This window comes from Salvelinus fontinalis, chromosome 6, assembly GCF_029448725.1.
Source record: "Salvelinus fontinalis isolate EN_2023a chromosome 6, ASM2944872v1, whole genome shotgun sequence".
NCBI classification, from domain to species: domain Eukaryota; kingdom Metazoa; phylum Chordata; class Actinopteri; order Salmoniformes; family Salmonidae; genus Salvelinus; species Salvelinus fontinalis.
In genome coordinates this window covers 64,109,106-64,133,911 of record NC_074670.1, presented here as the reverse complement: position 1 = coordinate 64,133,911, position 24,806 = coordinate 64,109,106, and the positions used below count along the sequence as shown (strand labels likewise).

The window sequence follows — 24,806 nt, the reverse complement described above, 5'->3', positions numbered from 1 at the left end:
CTCTATAGGCAGCCACACACCTGGGGATAACCTCTATAGTCAGCCACACACCTGGGGATAACCTCAATAGGCAGCCACACACCTGGGGATAACCTCTATAGGCAGCCACACACCTGGGGATAACCTCTATAGGCAGCCACACACCTGGGGATAACCTCTATAGGCAGCCACACACCTGGGGATAACCTCTATAGGCAGCCACACACCTGGGGATAATCTCTATAGGCAGCCACACACCTGGGGATAACCTCTATAGGCAGCCACACACCTGTATATAACCTCTATAGGCAGCCGCACACCTGTAGATAACCTCTATAGGCAGCCACACACCTGGGGATAACCTCTATAGGCAGCCACACACCTGGGGATAACCTCTTTAGGCAGCCACACACCTGGGGATAACCTCTATAGGCAGCCACACACTGGGGGATAACCTCTATAGGCAGCCACACACCTGGGGATAACCTCAATAGGCAGCCACACACCTGGGGATAACCTCAATAGGCAGCCACACACCTGGGGATAACCTCTATAGGCAGCCACACACCTGGGGATAACCTCTATAGGCAGCCACACACCTGGGGATAACCTCTAAAGGCAGCCACACACCTGGAGATAACCTAAATAGGCAGCCACACACCTGTAGATAACCTCTATAGGCAGCCACACACCTGGGGATAACCTCTATAGGCAGCCACACACCTGTATATAACCTCTATAGGCAGCCACACACCTGGGGATAACCTCTATAGGCAGCCACACACCTGGGGATAACCTCTATAGGCAGCCACACACCTGGGGATAACCTCTATAGGCAGCCACACACCTGTATATAACCTCTATAGGCAGCCGCACACCTGTAGATAACCTCTATAGGCAGCCACACACCTGGGGATTACCTCTATAGGCAGCCACACACCTGGGGATAACCTCTATAGGCAGCCACACACCTGGGGATAACCTCTATAGGTAGCCACACACCGGGGAATAACCTCTATAGGCAGCCACACACCTGGGGATAACCTCTATAGGCAGCCACACACCTGGGGATAACCTCTATAGGCAGCCACACACCTGGGGATAACCTCTATAGGCAGCCACACACCTGGAGATAACCTCTATAGGCAGCCACACACCTGGGGATAACCTCTATAGGCAGCCACACACCTGGGGATAACCTCTTTAGGCAGCCACACACCTGGGGATAACCTCTATAGGCAGCCACACACTGGGGGATAACCTCTATAGGCAGCCACACACCTGGGGATAACCTCAATAGGCAGCCACACACCTGGGGATAACCTCAATAGGCAGCCACACACCTGGGGATAACCTCTATAGGCAGCCACACACCTGGGGATAACCTCTATAGGCAGCCACACACCTGGGGATAACCTCTATAGGCAGCCACACACCTGGGGATAACCTCTATAGGCAGCCACACACCGGGGAATAACCTCTATAGGCAGCCACACACCTGGGGATAACCTCTATAGGCAGCCACACAACTGGGGATAATCTCTTTAGGCAGCCACACACCTGGGGATAAGCTCTATAGGCAGCCACACACCTGGGGATAACCTCTATAGTCAGCCACACACCTGGGGATAACCTCAATAGGCAGCCAAATACCTGGGAATATACCTCTATAGGCAGCCACACACCTGGGGATAACCTCTATAGGCAGCCACACACCTGGGGATAACCTCTATAGGCAGCCACACACCTGGGGATAACCTCTATAGGCAGCCACACACCTGGGGATAACCTCTATAGGCAGCCACACACCTGTATATAACCTCTATAGGCAGCCACACACCTGTAGATAACCTCTATAGGCAGCCACACACCTGGGGATAACCTCTATAGGCAGCCACACACCTGGGGATAACCTCTTTAGGCAGCCACACACCTGGGGATAACCTCTATAGGCAGCCACACACTGGGGGATAACCTCTATAGGCAGCCACACACCTGGGGATAACCTCAATAGGCAGCCACACACCTGGGGATAACCTCAATAGGCAGCCACACACCTGGGGATAACCTCTATAGGCAGCCACACACCTGGGGATAACCTCTATAGGCAGCCACACACCTGGGGATAACCTCTAAAGGCAGCCACACACCTGGAGATAACCTAAATAGGCAGCCACACACCTGTAGATAACCTCTATAGGCAGCCACACACCTGGGGATAACCTCTATAGGCAGCCACACACCTGGAGATAACCTCTATAGGCAGCCACACACCCGGAGATAACCTCTATAGGCAGCCACACACCTGGGGATAACCTCTATAGGCAGCCACACACCTGTAGATAACCTCTATAGGCAGCCACACACCTGTAGATAACCTCTATAGGCAGCCACAAACCTGTAGATAACCTCTATAGATAGCCACACACCTGTAGATAACCTCTATAGGCAGCCACACACCTGTATATAACCTCTATAGGCAGCCACACACCTGGGGATAACCTCTATAGGCAGCCACACACCTGTATATAACCTCTATAGAAAGCCACACACCTGTATATAACCTCTATAGGCAGCCACACACCTGGAGATAACCTCTATAAGCAGCCACACACCTGGAAATAACCTCTATAGGCAGCCACACACTTGGGGATAACCTCTATAGGCAGCCACACACCTGTAGATAACCTCTATAGGCAGCCACACACCTGTAGATAACCTCTATAGGCAGCCACACACCTGTAGATAACCTCTATAGACAGCCACACACCTGTAGATAACCTCTATAGGCAGCCACACACCTGTATATAGCCTCTATAGGCAGCCACACACCTGGGGATAACCTCTATAGGCAGCCACACACCTGGGGATAACCTCTATAGGCAGCCACACACCTGTAGATAACCTCTATAGGCAGCCACACACTTGTAGATAACCTATATAGGCAGCCACACACCTGTATATAACCTCTATAGGCAGCCACACACCTGGGGATAACCTCTATAGGCAGCCACACACCTGGGGATAACCTCTATAGACAGCCACACACCTGTAGATAACCTCTATAGGCAGCCACACACCTGGAGATAACCTCTATAGACAGCCACACACCTGTAGATAACCTCTATAGGCAGCCACACACCTGTAGATTACCTCTATAGGCAGCCACACACATGTAGATAACCTCTATAGGCAGCCACACACCGGGGAATAACCTCTATAGGCAGCCACACACCTGGGGATAACCTCTATAGGCAGCCACACACCTGTAGATAACCTCTATAGGCAGCCACACACCTGTATATAACCTCTATAGGCAGCCACACACCTGTAGATAACCTCTATAGGCAGCCACACACCGGGGAATAACCTCTATAGGCAGCCACACACCTGGGGATAACCTCTATAGGCAGCCACACACCTGGGGATAACCTCTATAGGCAGCCACACACCTGGGGATAACCTCTATAGGCAGCCACACACCTGTATATAACCTCTATAGGCAGCCGCACACCTGTAGATAACCTCTATAGGCAGCCACACACCTGGGGATAACCTCTATAGGCAGCCACACACCTGGGGATAACCTCTATAGGCAGCCACACACCTGGGGATAACCTCTATAGGTAGCCACACACCGGGGAATAACCTCTATAGGCAGCCACACACCTGGGGATAACCTCTATAGGCAGCCACACACCTGGGGATAACCTCTATAGGCAGCCACACACCTGGGGATAACCTCTATAGGCAGCCACACACCTGGGGATAACCTCTATAGGCAGCCACACACCTGGGGATAACCTCTATAGGCAGCCACACACCTGGGGATAACCTCTAAAGGCAGCCACACACCTGGAGATAACCTAAATAGGCAGAAACACACCTGTAGATAACCTCTATAGGCAGCCACACACCGGGGAATAACCTCTATAGGCAGCCACACACCTGGGGATAACCTCTATAGGCAGCCACACACCTGGGGATAACCTCTATAGGCAGCCACACACCTGTAGATAACCTCTATAGGCAGCCACACACCTGTAGATAACCTCTATAGGCAGCCACACACCTGTAGATAACCTCTATAGGCAGCCACACACCTGTATTTAACCTCTATAGGCAGCCACACACCTGTAGATAACCTCTATAGGCAGCCACACACCGGGGAATAACCTCTATAGGCAGCCACACACCTGGGGATAACCTCTATAGGCAGCCACACACCTGTAGATAACCTCTATAGGCAGCCACACACCTGTATATAACCTCTATAGGCAGCCACACACCTGTAGATAACCTCTATAGGCAGCCACACACCGGGGAATAACCTCTATAGGCAGCCACACACCTGGGGATAACCTCTATAGGCAGCCACACACCTGGGGATAATCTCTATAGGCAGCCACACACCTGGGGATAACCTCTATAGGCAGCCACACACCTGTATATAACCTCTATAGGCAGCCGCACACCTGTAGATAACCTCTATAGGCAGCCACACACCTGGGGATAACCTCTATAGGCAGCCACACACCTGGGGATAACCTCTTTAGGCAGCCACACACCTGGGGATAACCTCTATAGGCAGCCACACACTGGGGGATAACCTCTATAGGCAGCCACACACCTGGGGATAACCTCAATAGGCAGCCACACACCTGGGGATAACCTCAATAGGCAGCCACACACCTGGGGATAACCTCTATAGGCAGCCACACACCTGGGGATAACCTCTATAGGCAGCCACACACCTGGGGATAACCTCTAAAGGCAGCCACACACCTGGAGATAACCTAAATAGGCAGCCACACACCTGTAGATAACCTCTATAGGCAGCCACACACCTGGGGATAACCTCTATAGGCAGCCACACACCTGGAGATAACCTCTATAGGCAGCCACACACCTGGGGATAACCTCTATAGGCAGCCACACACCTGTAGATAACCTCTATAGGCAGCCACACACCTGGGGATAACCTCTATAGGCAGCCACACACCTGTAGATAACCTCTATAGGCAGCCACACACCTGGAGATAACCTCTATAGGCAGCCACACACCTGGAGATAACCTCTATAGGCAGCCACACACCTGGAGATAACCTCTATAGGCAGCCACACACCTGTAGATAACCTCTATAGGCAGCCACACACCTGGAGATAACCTCTATAGGCAGCCACACACCCGGAGATAACCTCTATAGGCAGCCACACACCTGGGGATAACCTCTATAGGCAGCCACACACCTGTAGATAACCTCTATAGGCAGCCACACACCTGTAGATAACCTCTATAGGCAGCCACAAACCTGTAGATAACCTCTATAGATAGCCACACACCTGTAGATAACCTCTATAGGCAGCCACACACCTGTATATAACCTCTATAGGCAGCCACACACCTGGGGATAACCTCTATAGGCAGCCACACACCTGTATATAACCTCTATAGGCAGCCACACACCTGTATATAACCTCTATAGGCAGCCACACACCTGGAGATAACCTCTATAAGCAGCCACACACCTGGAAATAACCTCTATAGGCAGCCACACACTTGGGGATAACCTCTATAGGCAGCCACACACCTGTAGATAACCTCTATAGGCAGCCACACACCTGTAGATAACCTCTATAGGCAGCCACACACCTGTAGATAACCTCTATAGACAGCCACACACCTGTAGATAACCTCTATAGGCAGCCACACACCTGTATATAACCTCTATAGGCAGCCACACACCTGGGGATAACCTCTATAGGCAGCCACACACCTGGGGATAACCTCTATAGGCAGCCACACACCTGGGGATAACCTCTTTAGGCAGCCACACACCTGGGGATAACCTCTATAGGCAGCCACACACTGGGGGATAACCTCTATAGGCAGCCACACACCTGGGGATAACCTCAATAGGCAGCCACACACCTGGGGATAACCTCAATAGGCAGCCACACACCTGGGGATAACCTCTATAGGCAGCCACACACCTGGGGATAACCTCTATAGGCAGCCACACACCTGGGGATAACCTCTAAAGGCAGCCACACACCTGGAGATAACCTAAATAGGCAGCCACACACCTGTAGATAACCTCTATAGGCAGCCACACACCTGGGGATAACCTCTATAGGCAGCCACACACCTGGAGATAACCTCTATAGGCAGCCACACACCTGGGGATAACCTCTATAGGCAGCCACACACCTGTAGATAACCTCTATAGGCAGCCACACACCTGGGGATAACCTCTATAGGCAGCCACACACCTGTAGATAACCTCTATAGGCAGCCACACACCTGGAGATAACCTCTATAGGCAGCCACACACCTGGAGATAACCTCTATAGGCAGCCACACACCTGGAGATAACCTCTATAGGCAGCCACACACCTGTAGATAACCTCTATAGGCAGCCACACACCTGGAGATAACCTCTATAGGCAGCCACACACCCGGAGATAACCTCTATAGGCAGCCACACACCTGGGGATAACCTCTATAGGCAGCCACACACCTGTAGATAACCTCTATAGGCAGCCACACACCTGTAGATAACCTCTATAGGCAGCCACAAACCTGTAGATAACCTCTATAGATAGCCACACACCTGTAGATAACCTCTATAGGCAGCCACACACCTGTATATAACCTCTATAGGCAGCCACACACCTGGGGATAACCTCTATAGGCAGCCACACACCTGTATATAACCTCTATAGGCAGCCACACACCTGTATATAACCTCTATAGGCAGCCACACACCTGGAGATAACCTCTATAAGCAGCCACACACCTGGAAATAACCTCTATAGGCAGCCACACACTTGGGGATAACCTCTATAGGCAGCCACACACCTGTAGATAACCTCTATAGGCAGCCACACACCTGTAGATAACCTCTATAGGCAGCCACACACCTGTAGATAACCTCTATAGACAGCCACACACCTGTAGATAACCTCTATAGGCAGCCACACACCTGTATATAACCTCTATAGGCAGCCACACACCTGGGGATAACCTCTATAGGCAGCCACACACCTGGGGATAACCTCTATAGGCAGCCACACACCTGTAGATAACCTCTATAGGCAGCCACACACTTGTAGATAACCTATATAGGCAGCCACACACCTGTATATAACCTCTATAGGCAGCCACACACCTGGGGATAACCTCTATAGGCAGCCACACACCTGGGGATAACCTCTATAGACAGCCACACACCTGTAGATAACCTCTATAGGCAGCCACACACCTGGAGATAACCTCTATAGATAGCCACACACCTGTAGATATCCTCTATAGGCAGCCACACACCTGTAGATTACCTCTATAGGCAGCCACACACATGTAGATAACCTCTATAGGCAGCCACACACCTGTAGATAACCTCTATAGGCAGCCACACACCTAGGGATAACCTCTATAGGCAGCCACACACCTGTCTATAACCTCCATAGGCAGCCACACACCTGTAGTTAACCTCTATAGGCAGCCACACACCTGTAGATAACCTCTATAGGCAGCCACACACCTGTAGATAACCTCTATAGGCAGCCACACACCTGTAGATAACCTCTATAGGCAGCCACACACCGGGGAATAACCTCTATAGGCAGCCACACACCTGTAGATAACCTCTATAGGCAGCCACACACCGGGGAATAACCTCTATAGGCAGCCACACACCTGGGGATAACCTCTATAGGCAGCCACACACCTGTAGATAACCTCTATAGGCAGCCACACACCTGTATATAACCTCTATAGGCAGCCACACACCTGTAGATAACCTCTATAGGCAGCCACACACCGGGGAATAACCTCTATAGGCAGCCACACACCTGGGGATAACCTCTATAGGCAGCCACACACCTGGGGATAACCTCTATAGGCAGCCACACACCTGGGGATAACCTCTATAGGCAGCCACACACCTGTATATAACCTCTATAGGCAGCCGCACACCTGTAGATAACCTCTATAGGCAGCCACACACCTGGGGATTACCTCTATAGGCAGCCACACACCTGGGGATAACCTCTATAGGCAGCCACACACCTGGGGATAACCTCTATAGGTAGCCACACACCGGGGAATAACCTCTATAGGCAGCCACACACCTGGGGATAACCTCTATAGGCAGCCACACACCTGGGGATAACCTCTATAGGCAGCCACACACCTGGGGATAACCTCTATAGGCAGCCACACACCTGGAGATAACCTCTATAGGCAGCCACACACCTGGGGATAACCTCTATAGGCAGCCACACACCTGGGGATAACCTCTTTAGGCAGCCACACACCTGGGGATAACCTCTATAGGCAGCCACACACTGGGGGATAACCTCTATAGGCAGCCACACACCTGGGGATAACCTCAATAGGCAGCCACACACCTGGGGATAACCTCAATAGGCAGCCACACACCTGGGGATAACCTCTATAGGCAGCCACACACCTGGGGATAACCTCTATAGGCAGCCACACACCTGGGGATAACCTCTATAGGCAGCCACACACCTGGGGATAACCTCTATAGGCAGCCACACACCGGGGAATAACCTCTATAGGCAGCCACACACCTGGGGATAACCTCTATAGGCAGCCACACACCTGGGGATAACCTCTTTAGGCAGCCACACACCTGGGGATAAGCTCTATAGGCAGCCACACACCTGGGGATAACCTCTATAGTCAGCCACACACCTGGGGATAACCTCAATAGGCAGCCACACACCTGGGGATAACCTCTATAGGCAGCCACACACCTGGGGATAACCTCTATAGGCAGCCACACACCTGGGGATAACCTCTATAGGCAGCCACACACCTGGGGATAACCTCTATAGGCAGCCACACACCTGGGGATAATCTCTATAGGCAGCCACACACCTGGGGATAACCTCTATAGGCAGCCACACACCTGTATATAACCTCTATAGGCAGCCGCACACCTGTAGATAACCTCTATAGGCAGCCACACACCTGGGGATAACCTCTATAGGCAGCCACACACCTGGGGATAACCTCTTTAGGCAGCCACACACCTGGGGATAACCTCTATAGGCAGCCACACACCTGGGGATAACCTCTATAGGCAGCCACACACCGGGGAATAACCTCTATAGGCAGCCACACACCTGTAGATACCCTCTATAGGCAGCCACACACCTGGGGATAACCTCTATAGGCAGCCACACACCTGGGGATAACCTCTATAGGCAGCCACACACCTGTAGATAACTATAGGCAGCCACACACCTGGGGATAACCTCTATAGGCAGCCACACACCTGTAGATAACCTCTATAGGCAGCCACACACCATAACTTCAGTGCTGAGTTATACAAAACAGCCTTTGAATGCGGTCTTATAAGAAAATGCTCAGGTTAAATGTTAAAAGCATAACATTCCATTTCCATCTGTATTTTATGGAGAGCCATTTAACTATCTGTCATCTTTCCATTTTCTACAATGTTGGCTTCAATTCGAGGTCTAATGTGACTGCATCCATGAATCAACACCTCTCTCTCTCTAACAATCCACTCTTTCCTTGCACTCGTATGCACAGCCATACACGCAGATGGCTGCCACCTGATTCTCCCTGATTGTGCCGGCTGCTAGCCCTGTCACGCTGGTTAGCTGCGGAATGCTAATGACAGCAGAGGGGAGAGAGGGGCGCAGTCGCTAACCACTAGCTAGGGCTCCTAAAAACACCTGAGAGAGCCCCATCGGAGCACAACCCATCAGATTACTGCTCACAAATCCTCCTGTCGCCTAGCCGGAATGATGTATTTAGCGCTGCATGGCTTATCCTGTGAGGGGAATATTGTTATGGTGTGTCTTGGATCATTATCGTCACAGTGACGGCTAATTATCTTATGTAATTGTGTTTTGAGGCAGTCAAACACTGACTGCACTAAGCCTAAAACAGAGGCTGTGTCGCTCTATGACCGGGTAATGACGCATGATGAGTATAGGAGATTGGATACATGTGCACAAACCAGGCAAACCTTCTTGTCGAAATTAATTTCTCCATCTTTAGGGAATAAGAAGCAAAAAGGTAAGAGTATCATTACTCAACCCTCTAGCTATTCCTCCTTTCAACCGCCTCTTATGTTTAAAATCTCTAAAATCTGACGACCTTGAACTCGGTAAGCCGAAATCTTGACATGAGATTTCAAATTAGTCTATTCCCTTCCCTACTCCCTCTCTCATATTCTCAGACAGAAAAAGAGGAAGGGAGAACTGAGGTTGGTGTCTTTTCCATGACCAATGGTGTTGACAGCCCGGCGGCCATGATTCAGCGAGCTGCTCGTTGTGACGGTCGGGAGAAGCGAGCCTGTCGGCTTATCAAAACTCTGGGGCGAGTGTGCCTCAGAACGGCATTCAGTCACGGTTGTCGAACTGGGCCCGCTGTCCCGGGCTACCCGTGAGGACCATGCGCTCCAATTAAATGTGAGTGGAGAGGGGGATAGAGAGAAAGAAAGAGAAAGAGGGGGAGAGAAAGAGAGAGGAGATAATGAGAGAGAGAGAGATGCGGGGGAGACAGGGAGAGAGAGATGGGAAGGAGAGCGAGAGAATGACAGAAAGAGGGGGAAGAGAAAGAGACGCCTCACCTCAATTTCCTCCACGGGAAGCCCGGTTACGAATCTACAGACTAAACTGACAGGCAGACTTTACACGCTTAGCTAAGCACAGCAAGTAACAGCAACGGATATGGCATCCGTCAAAAGCTTATTTGACACGCCTTCGCTCTATGTTTGATAAGTGGAATAGGAGAAGGCCCACGCCAAGCAATGTCAGTCTACAATTTCTACTCAATTGAAAGTGAATGGCAATCTGAGCTTTGTTAACCCCCCCGTTGTGTTCAGTAATATGGTGTCGTGAGAATTGAATAGTGTTGCTTTAAGAAAGTATCAGGCACGTTGTGCGTGTACAGAGGTGTGAGGATTGGATGAGGGAGGTTTGTACGAGTTGTTAACATGTTGATCTGAAGTAAAGACGTTCAGTTTAATTGCAAAACAAGCCTCCGTGCATTTGTAACACCCCCCATTTGAAGATAGGCCTCGGAGACAACGTTTAGTCCAGTAGCAACATATTCCATAGACATCGATCATTTTATTAGTCAATTGACTTCCAATAAACTATTCCCCAATAGGTAGAAGTTGCCTGTGGGCACAGATCTCAGATCAGCTTGCACTCTCCTAATCTACCCTTAACCATTAGGGGGAGCAATTTGACTGACCTTAGATCAGCGCCTACTCCTTAGTCCCTATATATCCTGCCCCCTAGTCCCTATACATCCTACTCCCAAGTCCCTATCCATCTTGCTCCCTAGTCCCTATCCATCTTGCTCCCTAGTCACTATCCATCCTGCTCCCTAGTCCCTATCCATCCTGCTCCTTATTCCCTATCCATCCTGCTCCCTATTCCCTATCCATCCTGCTCCCTAGTCCCTATACATCCTGCTCCCTATTCCCTATCCATCCTGCTCCCTAGTCTCTATCCATCCTGCTCCCTAGACACTATGCATACTACTCCATAGTCCATATACATTTTACTCCCAATTCCCCTAGTCTAGTCCCTATAAATCCTACTCCTTAGTCCCTATCCATCCTACCCCCTAGTCCCTATACATCATAAGCCTTAGTCCCTATACATCCTACTCCCTAGTCCCTATCCATCGTACTCCCTAGACCCTATACATCCTACCCTTTAGTCCATATACATCCTACCCCTTAGTCCCTATACATCCTACTCCTTAGTCCCTATACATCATACTGCTTAGACTCTATCCATCCTGCTCCCTATCCATCCTACTCCCTAGTCCCTATCCATCCTGCTCCCTATCCATCCTTCTCCCTAGTCCCTATCCATCCTGCTCCCTATCCATCCTTCTCCCTAGTCCCTATCCATCCTGCTCCCTATCCATCCTTCTCCCTAGTCCCTATCCATCCTGCTCCCTATCCATCCTACCCCTGGGTCCTTATCCATCCTGCTCCCTATCCATCCTACTCCATAGTCCCTATTCATCATTCCCCCAGTTCAAATACATCCTACCGCCTAGACCCCATACATCTTACTCCCTATACATCCTGCTACCCTTAATCCCTATACATCTTACTCCCTTGTCCATATACATCCTACTCATTAGTCCCAATACATCATACTGCTTAGTTACAATACATCCTTCTCCCTAGTCCCTATCCATCCTGCTCCCTATCCATCCTACCCCCGGGTCCTTATCCATCCTGCTCCCTATCCATCCTTCTCCCTAGTCCCTATCCATCCTGCTCCCTATCCATCCTACCCCTGGGTCCTTATCCATCCTGCTCCCTATCCATCCTATTCCATAGTCCCTATTCATCATTCCCCCAGTTCAAATACATCCTACCGCCTAGACCCCATACATCTTACTCCCTAAACATCCTGCTACCCTTAATCCCTATACATCTTACTCCTTAGTCCCTATACATCCTGCTCCCTAGTCCCTATCCATCCTACTCCTTAGTCCCTATACACCCTGCTCCCTAGTCCCTAAACATCCTACTCCCTAGTCCCTACCCATCCTACTCCCTAGTCCCTACCCATCCTACTCCCTAGTCCCTACCCATCCTACTCCCTAGTCCCTACCCATCCTACTCCCTAGTCCCTATATATCCTACCCCCTAATCCCTATACATCCTACCCCTTATACATCTTACTCCCCAGTTCCTATACATCCTACTCCTTAGTCACTATACATCCTGCTCCCTAGTCCCTATCCATCCTACTCCTTAGTCCCTATACACCCTGCTCCCTAGTCTCTATCCATCATACTCCTTAGTCCCTATACATCCTGCTCCCTAGACCCTATCCATCCTGCTCCCTAGTCTCTATCCATCCTGCTCCCTAGTCTCTATCCATCCTACTCCTTAGTCCCTATACATCCTGCTCCCTAGACCCTACCCATCCTACTCCCGAGTCCCTGTACACCCGACTCCTTATTCCCTATACATCCTGCTCCCTAGTTCCTATACATCCTACTCCCTAGTCCCTATCCATCCTGCTCCCTAGTCCCTATGCATACTACTCCCTAGTCCCTATACATCCTACCCCTTAGTCCCTATACATCTTACTCCCTAGTCCCCCTAATCCCTACACATCCTTCTCCTTAGTCCCTATACATCCTACCCCCTAGTCCCTATACATCCTACCCCCTAGTCCCTATACATCCTACCCCCTAGTTCCTATCCATCCTACCCCTTAGTCCCTATACATCCTACCCCTTAGTCCCTATACATCCTACCCCTTAGTCCATATACATCCTGCTCCCTAGTCCCTATATATCCAACCCCTTAGTCCCGATACATCCTCCTTAGTCCCTACACATCCTGCTCCCTACTCTCTATACATCCTACTCCGTAGACTCTATACATCCTACCCCTTAGTCCCTATACATCCTACCCCCTAGTCCCTATACATCCTACTCCCTAGTCCCTATCCATCCTACTCTTTAGTCCCTAAACATCCTACCCCCTTATCCCTATACATCCTACCCCATAGACCCTATACATCTTACTCCCTAGTCCCTATCCATCCTGCTCCCTAGTCCCTGTCCATCCTGCTCCCTAGTCCCTATGCATACTACTTCATATTCCCTATACACCCTACTCCTTAGTCCCTATACATCCTACTCCTTAGTCCCTATACATCATATTCCCTAGTCCCTATACATCCTACTACTTAGTCCCTATCCATCCTACTCCCTAGTCCCTACCCATCCTACTCCATAGTCCCTATATATCCTACCTCCTAATCCCTATACATCCTACCTCCTAATCCCTATACATCCTACTCCTTAGTCCCTTTACATCCTGCTGGTCCTATATATCCCACTCCTTAGTCCATATACATCCTGCTCCTTAGTGCCTATACATCCTGCTGGTTCTATAGCTGGGAGGTCTTTGCTGGGGGAGATGGGGCTGGAGGGAGGGTGTGGAGAGAGCAGAGTGGACATCAATCACTGGTTAAGCTGGGCCCCGAACAGCACTCTGGGACTTATTAGAGTAAAGTGGAGCAGCAGGGGCTCATGGGAAAGAGTGTGGCACATGCAGTGTAATTGTGTGTACGTGAGACTGTGTGTGTGTGTGTGTGTGTCAGAGAGAGAAAGGAAGAGAAAACTCTTGTGAATCATGGAGGAGAGAGAGACTATGTCAGAGTGGAAAACATTAAATAGTTCCCTATTTGGTGAAACACTTAGGTTGGTTCTCTCATAGACAATATAACATATTATAAACTCAGCAAAAAAAGAAACATCCTCTCACTGTCAACTGTTTATTTTCAGCAAACATAACATGTGTAAATATTTGTATGAACATAAGATTCAACAACTGAGACGTAAACTGAACAAGTTCCACAGACATGTGACTAAAAGAAATTGAATAATGTGTAACTGAACAAGGGGGGGGGGGGGTCAAAATCAAAAGTAACAGTAACAGTCAGTATCTGGTGTGGCCACCAGCTGCATTAAGTACTGCAGTGCATCTCCTCCTCGTGGACTGCACCAGATTTGCCAGTTCTTGCTGTGAGATGTTACCCCACTCTTCCACCAAGGCACCTGCAAGTTCCCAGACATTTCTGGGAGGAATGGCCCTAGCCCTCACCCTCCGATCAAACAGATCCCAGACGTGCTCAATGGGATTGAGATACGGGCTCTTCGCAGATCATGGCAGAACACTGACATTCCTGTCTTGCAGGAAATCACGCACAGAACAAGCAGTATGGCTGGTGGCATTGTCATGCTGGAGGGTCATGTCAGGATGAGCCTGCAGGAAGGGTACCACATGAGGGAGGAGGATGTCTTCCCTGTAACGCACAGCATTGAGATTGCCTGCAATGACAACAAGCTCAGTCCGATGATGCTGTGACACACCGCCCCAGACCATGACGGACCCTCCACCTCCAAATTGATCCAGAGTACAGGCCTCGGTGTAACGCTCATTCCTTCGACGATAAACGCAAATCCGACCATCACCCCTGGTGAGACAAAACCGTGACTCGTCAGTGAAGAGCACTTTTTGCCTGTCCTGTCTGGTCCAGCGACGGTGGGTTTGTGCCCATAGGTGTCGTTGTTGCCGGTGATGTCTGGTGCACAACTGAGCAGATGAACAAGTACATTAGAGTGTCTAGTTTGAGAAACAGACGCCTCACAAGTCCTCAACTGGCAGCTTCATTAAAAAGTACCCGCGTCTGATTCTCAAACTAGACACTAATGTACTTGTCCTCTTGCTCAGTTGTGGACCGGGGCCTCCCACTCCTATTTCTATTCTGGTTAGAGCCCGTTTGCACTGTTCTGTGAAGGGAGTCGTAGTACACAGCGTTGCATGAGATATTCCGTTTCTTGACAATTTCTCACATGGAATAGCCTTCATTTCTCAGAACAAGAATAGACTGACGAGTTTCAGAAGAAAGTTATTTGTTTCTGGCCATTTTGAGCATGTAATCAAACCCACAAATGCTGATGCTCCAGATATTCAACTAGTCTAAAGAAGGCCAGTTTTATTGCTTCTTTAATCAGAACAACAGTTTTCAGTTCTGCTAACATAATTGCAAAAGGGTTTTCTAATGATCAATTAGCCTTTTAAATGACAAACTTGGATTAGCTAGCACAACGTGCCATTGGAACACAAGAGTGATGGTGCTGATAATAGGCCTCTGTACATCTATGTAGATATTCCATTAAAAGTCAGCCGTTCCCAGCTACAATAGTCATTTACAACATTAACAATGTATTTCTGATCAATTTGATGTTATTTTAATGGACAAAAAAATAGCTTTTCGTTCAAAAACAAGGACATTTCTAAGTGACCCCAAACTTTTGAACGGTAGTGTATGTGTTGTGATAATTGCGTTGTTTGCTCTATAACCTGTTAGTTCATATGCCTTGCCACCGTGATATATAGGCGTAAGGCTGAGACCATAAGAAGAAATAGTGGAAGAATGAATTCAACCACACCTTTGTTTCATTACAAAACCGGAGAGCAACATCTTTCCGGTGAAGTCCACAAAATATATTGCATGTAAACAAACAGTTACACGACCTAAAGCATGGTCAAGACTACTAAACTATTGATTTAGAACCAAGGAGTGTTACAGCAAGTCACAAAGAAAACAGGAGCTGCCGCCAATATTCTTCCACCATTTCAACATCATCAAATCACCTATGCTTAGTCTAATACAGTGACAACTAAAAGATACCAAAAACTATTTAGTCCAATCAACGTAAGCTAAATATGATGTGGCTCTCCATGGTACTGATTTGTGTGTGTGTGTGTGTGTGTGTGTGTGTGTGTGTGTGTGTGTGTGTGTGTGTGTGTGTGTGTGTGTGTGTGTGTGTGTGTGTGTTGTGTGTGCGTGCGTGCGTGCAAGTAGAAAAAACACGTCGACTCACTCTACTTGTAGAGAAACGCCAATCCCATATTCCTCTCTTTCATGTTGCATAAACGTTCTATCATACAGTACACACTTTAGTTTTTGTTGACTTTGGCTACCTACCTAAAACGCTTGCTCGCTAGCCTAACTTCCTTTTATGGGCAATGATGTGCCAGGCCAGCTAGTTAACGTTAGCATACTAAATCTAGCTACATGTAGAACTTCCATCCTCTCAGGCCAGGGGCACAATGTAGGAACTTATGGTTGGATTAGAATCGCTGTTATAATCATTGGCCAGCACGGAGAATTAAATAAAACCACAAGACCAAATCCCTATCTCCATGGCTAATTTAGGAGAGGGACAATTTTAGCTAGCTAGCTAGCCAGCCAGCCATGTGGTCTGTCTGTGTCTGGCACCTGTCAAACCCTGCCATAATGGCGGCTATTCTTTGGTTCAGTTTACCTTGGGACACAACGAGATGCAACAATAAATACAAAAATCTGTCAATAATGACATTTGGATTGTTATGTGATTGGTCTGAAGCCAAATCCAAACTGGCTTCCCTTGACACTTGTTTTTGGGTGCGTCAGGAGCATTCACAGCTGAGCTCACTCAGTTTAGCTCAACACTGATTGGCCATTATTTGATTTATTTTTTATCAAGGGAGGCCAAATTCTCGCTGGCTTCCCTTGCACTTAAATGCTACTACGGGAGGCAACAATGTCATACTCTTTCTGACCAGAAAGCATCAGATAGATACGCTACACATACTGAGACAGAGGGGTGATGTTTCGTTCCCTCGGATGCTTTCTCCAGTGAGATACATTCAGCCTTGCGAATTGAAGGACATTTATGAAACACAGACGAAAGACAAAGTATTTTGTATGTTTTTTTCTTGGTACATTTTTTGAGGAAGCCTGGCTTACCTTGGCATCCACGAATACACGCCACTGTAATACTCGTCTTTCACATTTATCAGAGAACAAAACAAAAGCACACAGTGGTGGCCTCTTGGGGGCTTTTCAGTGGATTCGGTAATTCGTTTTTTACTGATCAGCAGAGAGTCACAAGACACCATACCCCTCTTAAGCTCTGAATGGAAATGTTTGAAATGTCAAAGGCCACAGTCATAAAGTGTAATTCAGCTTCAGCCAGACTATTTGGAGTCCCATGACAAAAACAGACAATCAGAGAAAGGATTTATTTTGGGTATTTTCCGCTCATCATTTCAAATCAATCTGCACCATGTTTTTACTTCAGTCATAGATGAGTGCTGGGGGGTAAGGATAATGTATATCACTATTAGTTTTCATCAAAAGACACAATTGACTCTGATACTGAGTTAGTGGGTGTAGTTAGAAAGCTTGTCTACATGATAGAACCCATGGAGTCTGTACGTGTCCGACACGTGTCAAACCCTGTGGAACAGCGGCTAGGGGATTCTTTGGTTCCGTTTACCTTGGGACCCGGCCCTGTGCTGGCTGTCAAAACCTCTTTACTTTGGGTCGGAAACAACTAGCTCCGCACGAGTCCCGAAAACACACCACATGTGTTCCCCATTTTTTCACCAAAGATAACACAACCACTGAAAAGTTTTGGCTGCATTTAAAAAATGTTCCCCTTCAGTTCACTTTAATTGGAAGTTGGAACTGCTCTCACTAACCGAGACTGTGGCCTTGCCTCTAAAATCAATTCAATTTCCTTCAGCTCCAGTCAACAGAGCACTGTATTTTCACATGCCAGCTACCCCACACTGAAAGATTCCGGAAGATATACGTAATTGATTACTCTCTGCAGTATAATTAGAGCAGAGATCAAATGCAGGTTAAAGCTTCAATTAATTTCGCCGGCTTTAATTCAAAGTGGGTACTTTGAAATGTAGTTCTGACAAGTTGGAGGGAGCTTAGAAACAACTTTCCTGCCAAGCTGTAGATTTGATTATAACCTTCTGACTAAAATAGCTTACCTTTGTCATTTGTCAGCATTATTCGTATGAATAACCAAGTGGCCTTCGAGTCCATTGTTCAAGTATCAGTGTCCTACTTGTGGGTTCATAGTAAGTTCCTTTTTTTGGGGGCTGTCTTGGTGAGAATATTAAGTCATAAATGTTTACCGTTCAGTATTAGAGCACCTGGCTAGTTCATCTGACCGTAGTTGGTGACATTGGTCTTTTAGCACACACTCAACAGTAGGGTGCTAGGACTAGCTCTTGAGGCTCTAGTCTATTGATGACATAGCTAGGATTGGAAAAATACAGTAACTTTCCCCAAATTCCCTGGTTTTCCAAAAAAAAAACGTTTGGAAGATGCCTAGAATCAGGAGGGAATACGCAAGAAATCAACCAGGATTTCTGGAAAACCTAGGAATGTTGGGAAAGTTACCGGATTTTTGCAATCGTAGACGTAGCTCTTCAGCACACACAGGCACTCAACAGTAACGTGGTACGGCTAGCTCTTTAGGCTGTAGAAACACTACTTTGGTGACACTGAGGGTGTTTTCATATATAGTCCTCTTTCAAAGAACCGATCTCAGTCCTCTTTAAAGTGTACTATGCGGTAAAAAGTCAAAAGAACTCAGTTCTCTTTGTATTCACAGTGACCTTGCCTTTGAATGAGGACTCAACTCTTTTGCCAGTTCACTTCAACTATTTTGTGAACCGAGTCCTCTTTGCATTTACATTGCTATGTTTAGAAAGAAACCAAGATCTTTTTCCAAGTGCAGGACAAGCCATTCAATCAGAATGTGTTGTTGGACAGCTAGATATTCAGTACCAGTCAAAAGTTTGGACACATCTACTCGTTTAAAGCTTTGCAAACACTTGGCATTTTCTCAACCAGCTTCATGGGGTAGTCACCTGGAATGTATTTCAATAGACAGGTGTGCCTTGTTAAAAGTTAATTTGTCTAATTTCTTTACTTCTTAATGCGTTTGAGCCGATCTTTGTGTTGTGACAAAGCAGGGTTGGTATACAGAAGATAGCCCTATTTGGTAAAAGACCAAGTCCATATTATGGCAAGAACAGCTCAAATAAGCAAAGAGAAACAACAGTCCATCATTACTTTAAGACATGAAGGTCAGTCAAATTTCAAGAACTTTGAAAGTTTCTTCGAGTGCAGTCGCAAAACCGTCAAGCGCTATGGTGAAACTGTCTCTCATGAGGAGAGTGATGGAGTGCTGCATCAGATGACCTGGCCTCCACAATCACCCAACCTCAACCCAATTCAGATGGTTTGGGATGAGTTGGACCACAGAGTGAAGGAAAAGCAGCCAACAAGTGCTTAGCATATGTGGGAACTCCTTCAAGACTGTTGGAAAAGCATTCCAGATGAAGCTGGATGAGAGAATGCCAAGATTGTGCAAAGCTGTCATCAAGGCCAAGGGTAGCTACTTCAAAGAATCTAAAATATAAAATATATTTAGATTTGTTTTATGCTTTTTTGGTTACTACATGATTTCATATGTGTTATTTCATAGTATTGATGTCTTCACTATTATTCTACAATGTAGAAAACAGTAAAAATAAAGAAAAACCCTTGTATGAGTAGCTGTGTCCTAACTTTTGACTGGTACTGTACCTACTTACATTTTGGAAGCTAATAGATTGCATTTAGTTAAAATATGAGACAGAATAATTGTATTCAGAAGATACTATTAACATGTGCATTTTATTGGTAAAATAATAAATTGCAATAGAATAACTGCAGAATAAATAATGATGTAATTGAAAATTGTACACCCAAGGTATGCTACTGTACTGCCCCTTTAAGAACAAGAAAATATTTTGTAATCTATGTTGTGATTCTCACCAAATTTCTTGTCTTCTCACACTTTTCAAACCCCACAATCAATAAACAGCTTATGAAGCTATCTTAGCCTATAGATCACATACTGCAAACAAATAATCTAAACTAAAACCTAATTTAGGAATTTTTGTGCGTCCTTGACAATCGCTAATCAATATCCAAAAACAGGACACATTTATTCTGCCGAACCTGCATATTATCATCTTCTCTCTTTGTGGCACCAATGTGAGGGGTTATGGCAAGGGAAACGTTGTTGCAGTAGTCTAGTGTGTGGTGGGGGGAATAATAACAAGCAAACTTGGTGAGCTTTGCATTCACATGGTCCTAAAAAAGGGAACCGGACCACGGAATTCAAGCAAAATGCCCTCAGACCACCTCTCGAGATGGTCTCAGCTCGGTTCACTTCGGGGGCTTTTTTGAGGGGTCTGAGTTCCTTTGAAGTGTTCACACTGCACAAAAATGAAGCAAACCCCAAAAAATGTCTGAAAGGGACCAAATGTGAAAACACCCTGAGTCGTTGCTCTTTAACTCACACTAACAACAGTAGCGCTAGGCTAGCTCTTTTGGCACAGGCTGAGGCTTACCGATGAAGCCCAGCTGGGAGAACTCCAAGATCATCCACTCTTCGGAAGGCTGCTGCAGGGCAAAGTTCTTCATCGTGGTGAAGTAATTGGGACGTGCTACAATGTCATCCTCCAGCTGAGGGAGAGAAAAGGGGAGGAAAAGAGTTAAACATTTCTTTCTTTTATTAAAGGGGAATTAATGTTACAATTCCCAGTCATTACATTTTATTAAATACTAATAGGTGTAATTTGTAGCAATGGCTTTTTGTGATCGCAAACATATGGCCTGTACTTCTGAATAATTGAAAACTCCGGAAGGGGTCAAAAGCATTACACAAAATAGATGACAGCGTGAAATTATGTAATACACATTTGTATGGTTCAGCATACAGTATACAGTACCAGTCAAAAGTTTGGACACACCTACTCATTAAAAACAATATATATATATTTTTTAAACTATTTTATACATTGTAGAATAATAGTGAAGACATCAAAACTATGAAATAACATATATGGAATCATGAGGTAACCAAAAAAGTATAAAACAAATAAAAATATATTTTATATTTGAGATTCTTCAAATAGACACCCTTTGCCTTGATGACAGCTTTGCACCCTCTTGGCTTTTTCTCAACCAGCTTCATGAGGTAGTCACCTGGAATGCATTTCAATTAACAGGTGTGCCTTGTTAAAAGTTAATTTGTCGAATGTATTTACTTCTTAACGAGTTTGAGCCAATCAGTTGTTTTGTGACAAGGTAGGGTTGGTATACAGAAGATAGCCCTATTTGGTAAAAGACCAAGTCCATATTATGGCAAGAACAGCTCAAATAAGCAAAGAGAAACGACAATACATCATTACTTTTAGACACTCTTCAAGTGCTGTCGCAAAAACCATCAATTGCTATGATGAAACTGACTCTCATGAAGACCGACCCAGGAAAGGAAGACCCAGAGTTACCTCTGCTACAGAGGATACGTTCATTAGAGTTACCAGCCTCAGACACATCTCAACATCAACTGTTTAGAGGAGACTGCATGAATCAGGCCCCCAAAAAAACACTACTAAAGGACACCAATAAGAAGAAGAGACTTGCTTTGGCCAAGAAACACGAGCAATGGACATTAGACAGGTGGAAATTTGTCCTTTGGTCTGATGAGTCCAAATTAGATATTTTTGGTTCCAACTGCCGTGTCTTTGTGAGACACATAGATAAACAGATTATCTCTTCATGTGTGGTTACCACTGTGAAGCATGGAGGAGGAGGTGTTATGGTGTGGGGGTGATTTGCTGGAGACTATGTCAGTGATTTATTTAGAATTCAAGGCACACTTAACCAACAGGACAATGACCCAACACACCTCCAGGCTGTGTACATGCTATTTGACCAAGAAGGAGAGTCATGGAGTGCTGCATCAGATGACCTGACCTCCACAATCACCCGACCTCAACCCAATTGAGATGGTTGGGATGAGTTGGACTGCAGAGTGAAGGAAAAGCAGCCAGCAAGTGCTCAACATGTGTGTGAACTCCTTCAAGACTGTTGGAAAAGCATTCCAGGTGGAGCTGGTTGAGAGAATGCCAAGAGTGTGCAAATCAAGGCAAGGCAAACTTTTTTGGTTACTACATGATTCCATATGTGTTATTCCATAGTTTTGATGTCTTCAGTATTAGTATACAATGTAAAAAACAGCAAAAATAAAGAAAAACCCTTGAATGAGTAGGTGTGTCCAAACTTTTGACTGGTACTGTATTTCCAATTAAAATTACTTAATTGCTTCATTTGTATACTCCAAACCAATAAAAACGATGTCCTTTATCCTCTTACAAAAAAAGCTTTAAAATTAGCTTCAAATGAGTCAGTAGACCTAAACAGGAGATGAAACTACCAAAGACCTCCCAGTCAACTGCAACTAATTAACATGAATTTAAAAAAAGAAAGAAAAAAGACATCTGGACAGCCTGCCGTGGTGAGAGGAGTGACAGCTGCTCTGTGTGTCACAAAACAGATGAGGTGATTCTGAAGAAATAAACTGTCACATGCGCTCTTCTCCTCTCCTTTCTGAGGCGAGGCTCCAAAACTGGGACCACGCAACTCCTGTCACTTCCCATCTCACCCTGCTTCCCTCTCACCCCCTCTTCTCCCGACGTGAGTGGGGACCGAGGTGGAGACAGCCCGGATACATGTTTTGTGAGTCGCATGCAACGCCAGGGTGATACATTGGGCTGCAACAGATGGCCGTTACCCTATCCCCAGCTGGTGGCGGAATAAACATGGCTGTTTCCATCAGTTTCTATCTCAGTGGCTAAAGTCTGCCCGGTAATGAGGAGCGGCAGTTTGTTCAAGCACCTGTTACATGTGTTGATTTAAACCTGTGTTTGAACCAGTCTGTTTTAATATATTCTACACTGTCAATTTCAATGAAACATCTAGGTTTTAAAAGTAGAAAATGGACGTTGAAAGGTGAGTAGCCCCTGATTTTACTGCTATTTTAACATGGCCTCCTGTTTTCTCTAAGGAGTACAAAGGCACATTGTGAATGAGATCAGAACACATCTCAATATGTCAATATGTCAGAGCAACACAGAACCAAATGTTTCTGTGCTCTCATCAAAGCACACAATGTCACATGGTACAAGCGTTGGCGCCTGAGCAATATGCTACACATGCGTTGCATTCCCTCAGTCTCGTCTTCAATGGATACAGATTGTCTTCTTGTTCCGAAGACGCTTTGATGGAGGCCTAGTGGTATGTCAACAAATCCTCATACGTTATGGGAAGGAATGGGAGACGGCTGATATTTTACAGCAGCAGAAAGACGGTAACAAAATCCCAACCTAATCACAACGCTCCCTCCTAATCTGCATCTGCCTAACAGAGTTTGCATCTTTCCACTTCCTTCCCCGGCTGGGAACTAACGTGGAAGTAATTACCCTGCCCTTCACCAGAGGAGAACCTCCTTGAAGTTCAGAGCGAGTAGCACTGTCAAAATACACAACCGCATCGAGTGTTAATGTCAAAACGCAAGCGTTCGTCGGGTCTCGCGAATGCAGCCCCGGCTGTGGGAGACGACTGAGGTTAATTTATGGCATGTCACCCTCACTAGAGGTCTTGCGTGGAAAATGAAGTGAAGTGGAGTGCCACCTGCTCGAAGGTTATGTGCATTGGCTGCCCTGTGAGCAACATAGTTCCAAGCACTATTATACCCAGAACAAACAGTTTATAGTGTTTACACACTTCCAGATTCTCATTTTACACTGCAGAATGTACTCATTTCCTAAAACAGTAAACAGATGCATACTGGAAGATTGAGGTTTCGTACCTGCACATAGTAGGTCCCTTTAGACTGGGCATACATCATGAGAAAGCAGTAATCCAAATTCTGCTTCGTCCGCCATCTGGAGAGGAAGAGGAGGGTGACGGGGGGTGCGGTCAGATTCACAAACCCAAACATACACACACACACACACACACACATACACACACACACACATACACACACACATACACCCACACGCACAAATTCACGTACGCGGATGCACAAAGGCACTGCACTTGTGTGCACACACACACACACACACACGCACACGCACACGCACACACACACACACACACACACACACACACACACACACACACACACACACACACACACACACACTCCAGCATCAACGCATGATCCACATTCAAACCAGAGCCTAGGCTTCTTGACATCACACAGAGGGAATTCAAACAACGTACACCTATTTCATTGACATTCAGGCCTGAGTACAGCCAGTGAAGACACATTGTATCACTCTAGCATAACTCGGACACATGTTCTGCATCTGAATTCATAACGTAGGAACTCTATTGTCGTTTGAGTCAATATATACGGAAACCATAACCTTCTCTTCTAAGCGGGGCAGTAACCCAGTTCCTCTGTCCTCTTGTAAGAGGAGCAGCTGGAGGTGGATTAGTGGCTCCTGATTCCGATTAGGAGAAGAACATGAGGTTGTCTTTGTCACTGGGTATCAATGAGATGT

At 46.7% G+C, this 24,806-nt stretch overlaps 1 protein-coding gene across 2 annotated transcripts in view; it reads right to left on the bottom strand.

The window, feature by feature from the left end:
* LOC129858288 (alpha-1,3-mannosyl-glycoprotein 4-beta-N-acetylglucosaminyltransferase B) overlaps positions 1–24,806 on the bottom strand; it is a 180,465-nt gene that overhangs the window by 19,632 nt on the left and 136,027 nt on the right. For both annotated transcript variants that reach the window (XM_055927419.1, XM_055927420.1), the window contains exons 7-8: positions 24,104–24,179; positions 20,799–20,913 (exon numbers count right to left, since the gene is read on the bottom strand). In XM_055927419.1, coding sequence (XP_055783394.1) covers positions 20,799–20,913; positions 24,104–24,179 — 191 coding nt within the window. The remainder of the gene's footprint in view (positions 1–20,798; positions 20,914–24,103; positions 24,180–24,806) is intronic.